The sequence below is a fragment of the Ranitomeya variabilis genome, chromosome 3 (assembly GCF_051348905.1).
Source record: "Ranitomeya variabilis isolate aRanVar5 chromosome 3, aRanVar5.hap1, whole genome shotgun sequence".
In the NCBI taxonomy this organism is placed as follows: Eukaryota; Metazoa; Chordata; class Amphibia; order Anura; family Dendrobatidae; genus Ranitomeya; species Ranitomeya variabilis.
Window position 1 is genome coordinate 779,101,732 of NC_135234.1, and position 4,559 is coordinate 779,106,290.

The 4,559-nt window shown below is 44.2% G+C and overlaps 1 protein-coding gene across 1 annotated transcript; it reads left to right on the forward strand.

Moving 5' to 3' along the window:
- The first annotated feature begins 429 nt into the window (after window positions 1-429).
- Window positions 430-1,374, forward strand: LOC143817852 (olfactory receptor 52K1-like). Its single transcript, XM_077299315.1, has one exon. It carries the CDS (start codon window positions 430-432, stop codon window positions 1,372-1,374), a length of 945 nt encoding a protein of 314 aa, XP_077155430.1.
- The last annotated feature ends 3,185 nt before the right edge of the window (window positions 1,375-4,559 follow it).

Sequence of the window (4,559 nt, forward strand, 5' to 3'; positions counted from 1 at the left end):
CTGCATACCTTGTCTATGTCCTGGGTTTTGGAATAAAGGGCTTAATTTGTTAAGGGACTGGTGAGTGTCATTTTTTCCTTACTTTTAATACAAATTGTGTTAATATTGAAATATGCAGCAGACCACTGCGTTTCATCCAAAATATGGTGATATGCTCATTTAATGGAGTAACTTAATAGAAATATTGTTGTGTGGAGCTGAATAACCGCACCAGAACTATTCTGCTAAGGAAATACTTCCTCCTCTAGGCAGGCGAGTAGACCACCAGGACTCTCCACAATCTAGTGCTATGTATAAGCCCTTATGGTGAGCCCTTGGTGGTTCTGCTTTAGTTCTGAGGGTTTATCTGTCGATTGTTTAGTTGGCTTTTTTTCTATTAATACTTTGCTATTTTCGTTGCATTTTTTAGGTGTCACAGAAGCTACAAAAATGTCAAATCTTACAAGTGCTCCTCCCAATTATTTTCTACTGCTCGGAATTCCCGGCTTGGAATCCTCCTATGTGTATATCGCATTTGTCTTCCTCACTGTGTATTTGGTCTCTGTAATAGGGAATGTGACTCTTCTCTTAATCATCAGGATCGATCGCAGCCTCCATGAGCCCATGTATATCTTTCTCTGCATGCTGTCTTCCATTGACCTTGTATTGACCAACTCTACCACACCCAAACTTTTGAATATCCTTTGGTTCAACTCCCAAGAAATTTTATTTGATGCTTGCCTCATCCAGATGTTCTTCATCCATTCTTTTGCCACCATGGAGTCCTCCATACTTCTAGCCATGGCTTTTGACCGATACCTGGCAATCTGTCACCCACTTCGGTACAGTTCTTTGCTGACGGATCGCCTTGTTTCATGGATTTGTCTTGGCTCTTTGGGTAGAGGGGTTGTTGTGGTGCTTCCTTTGCCAATTCTCTTTCGGAGATTATCACTCTGTGCACACAATGTAATCAAGCATTCCTTTTGTGACCACATAGCTGTGGTGAAGTTAGCATGTTCTGACACCACGATTAATAGTATTTATGGACTGGTGGCGGCTCTTCTCATCGTAGCTGTAGACTTGATCTTCATTGTCTGCTCTTACTTTCTTATTCTTCAAGCTGTATTTAAATTAGCCACCAATGAAGCCAGGTTCAAAGCCCTCAGTACATGCATCTCACATATTTGTGCCATCCTGGTTTTCTACATCACAGTTGTACTCTCATCAGTTGTCCAAAGATTTGGAAAAGCCGTCCCTGCTTCCATAATCATCTTGTTGGCTAACATCTATCTGTTGCTTCCACCATTCATAAACCCCATTGTGTATGGCGTCAAAACCAGGCAGATACGCAATCGAGTAAAGAGACTGTTTCACTGTGGTGGAAAAAAAAACTGACTGCAGGTATCTACAAGAACATTGTGCAACTGTCTTCAGTTACCCATATATACATTATCATAGAAGGGACAATAAAGCCATTTGAACCAATCATACTGGTCTTTCAATTTCCGTAACTTGATGAAGACTGGAGAATATCTGGACAAACACAACGTGCAAAAAAATGAGTTTAGGAGGAAGGATATGAGTAAGGCTACGTTCACATTTGCGTTGTGCGCCGCAGCGTCGGCGACGCAACGCACAACGCAAACAAAAACGCAGCAAAACGCATGCACAATGCTGCGTTTTGCGACGCATGCGTCCTTTTTTTGCTTGATTTTGGACGCACAAAAAATGCAACTTGTAGCGTCCTCTGCGCCATGACGCGTGCGCCGCAAAACGCAAGTGCAACGCATGTCCATGCGCCCCCATGTTAAATATAGGGGCGCATGACGCATGCGGCGACGCTGCGGCGCCCGACGCTGCGGCGCAGAACGCTAATGTGAACGTAGACTAACACAGCATGAACTGGTCCCCCGACTCATCAATACCAAGACAGACCGCAAAATAAGAAATGGCCACAGAGTGATAGTATAGCACAAGATGGAGTGAAGAGCTTGGTTGCTCAAGGGCTAAGTGTGTTTGAGGATGTGGTCTGCACTTATAGCTATGGCTGTTAGTCATATAGTCCAGAGAATTGGTGCAACACAGGAGAAATCCTGTAGATAAGAGTGAGAAGTTGCAATGAAAGATGATTAGGTCTTTGGGTCTTTGGTCAAATGCGAGGGGAAAAGGTAGGATTTGGAGCAGAGATAAGGGCAGAGAAGTAGATGGGACACAGGAAGGGCAGAAGGATAACCAAGGTTTTAGCCAAACGTTGGGTACCGGTGTATGGAACTGAGCCAACTCCATGCAATAAAATACCAGTTGTGTTATACACTCACCGGCCACTTTATTAGGTACACCATGCTAGTAACGGGTTGGACCCCCTTTTGCCTTCAGAACTGCCTCAATTCTTCGTGGCATAGATTCAACAAGGTGCTGGAAGCATTCCTCAGAGATTTTGGTCCATATTGACATGATGGCATCACACAGTTGCCGCAGATTTGTCGGCTGCACATCCCAAAGATGCTCCATACAAGGCAGGATGGATCCATGCTTTCATGTTGTTTACGCCAAATTCTGACCCTACCATCCGAATGTCGCAGCAGAAATCGAGACTCATCAGACCAAGCAACGTTTTTCCAATCTTCTACTGTCCAATTTCGATGAGCTTGTACAAATTGTAGCCTCAGTTTCCTGTTCTTAGCTGAAAGGAGTGGTACCCGGTGTGGTCTTCTGCTGCTGTAGCCCATCTGCCTCAAAGTTCGACGCACTGTGCGTTCAGAGATGCTCTTAGGCCTACCTTGGTTGTAACGGGTGGCGATTTGAGTCACTGTTGCCTTTCTATCAGCTCGAACCAGTCTGCCCATTCTCCTCTGACCTCTGGCATCAACAAGGCATTTCCGCCCACAGAACTGCCGCTCACTGGATTTTTTTCTTTTTCGGACCATTCTCTGTAAACCCTAGAGATGGTTGTGCGTGAAAATCCCAGTAGATCAGCAGTTTCTGAAATACTCAGACCAGCCCTTCTGGCACCAACAACCATGCCACGTTCAAAGGCACTCAAATCACCTTTCTTCCCCATACTGATGCTCGGTTTGAACTGCAGGAGATTGTCTTGACCATGTCTACATGCCTAAATGCACTGAGTTGCCGCCATGTGATTGGCTGATTAGAAATTAAGTGTTAACAAGAAGTTGGACAGGTGTACCTAATAAAGTGGCCGGTGAGTGTATATTATTATTACTTATTTTATTTAATGGCCTTCGGCTCCATCTCGAACCATGACAACTTGATGGATGCATACTTCATAGGAAGATCGGTCTTGTGAAAGCTTAGATATGTCCACCAGGGTCTTCTCTGACGTTATCTTGATAGCATCAAGCCATCAGGTTGCTGGTCTTCCTCTTTACCTTTTTCCTTCTATTCTTCAGAATATGCTCTCCTTCTCTAGTGAACGCTCTCTTCGTATGATGTGTCTAAAGTAGACAATCGTAGCTTGGTGATCCTTTCTTCGAGTGACATGTCTGGTTTGATTTGCTCTTCTTGCCATTGATGGTGCTGATTCTTCTCCTGTCTCATTTCTTTAACGTCCAGGTTTTGCATCTGTATATTACTACAGAAAAGACCAGACTATGTACGAGCCGTGTCTTCGTCACCGGTGAAATGTTCCTCGATTCGCTGACCTTGTCCAGTGACTTCACTGTTGATTTGCCAATGGCTGTTCTACTGACTTCCTGTGTCAGTGATGCATATTGAGCGATCATTGATCCAAGTAGCTTGAAGTTCTTTACAACTTCCAGTTCGTTGTCATCCATCTCAAATGTTTTACAATCGTACCTGGCAGTAGTCAATACCTTTGTCTTCTTTGTGTTGAGTATGGGTCCCATGCTCGAGCTTTCCATCTTGACCCTCTGTCATAAGTCCGTTAATCCATGATGCGTCATCTGCTTGTTTAAGATCGTTGAAGATACTCCTATGTCTTGTACGCAGGAGATCAGTAATTTTATTATACATGGTGGCCCATGTATATGGATACACCTAAATAAAATGGGAATGGTTGGTGATATCAACTTCCTGTTTGTGGCACATTAGTATATGGGAGGGGAAAAACTTTTCAAGATGGGTGGTGACCATGGCGGCTATTTTGACATTTTGCAGTGGGCCATTTTGGATCCAACTTTATTTTTTCCAATGGTCATGTGACACATCAAACTTACTGAGAATGGTGTGCTTGGTTTTAACCTAACATAACATACAAGTTTCTCTTTCTTTCCAGCAATTGACATGTCGCAGAGGTTAACACATGAGGAGCGGATAGAAATTGTGTTGATGTCTGGTGAACGCAGTACCTGGGTCATTGCAGTGGATTTCAATGCAAGACACCCTACGCAAGAAAACCATCACCATTCCCATGTTATTTAGGTGTATCCATATACATGACCCACCCTGTACATTAAAATACACCAGCACGGGGGGCGTGTCCGTATGCCGAGCTGAGCAGAAGTGTGGTGAAGGAGCTCCTGCCATCTCCCAGCTATAAATAGCATAATATCACCCTGCATCACCGGGTTCCACAGTCAGCATGGGGCCCAGGAAACCTA

What these genes read in the sequence shown, in the direction of transcription:
- LOC143817852 (XM_077299315.1), top strand. Translation starts at nt 430, where the DNA reads ATGTCAAATCTTACAAGTGCTCCTCCCAATTATTTTCTACTGCTCGGA.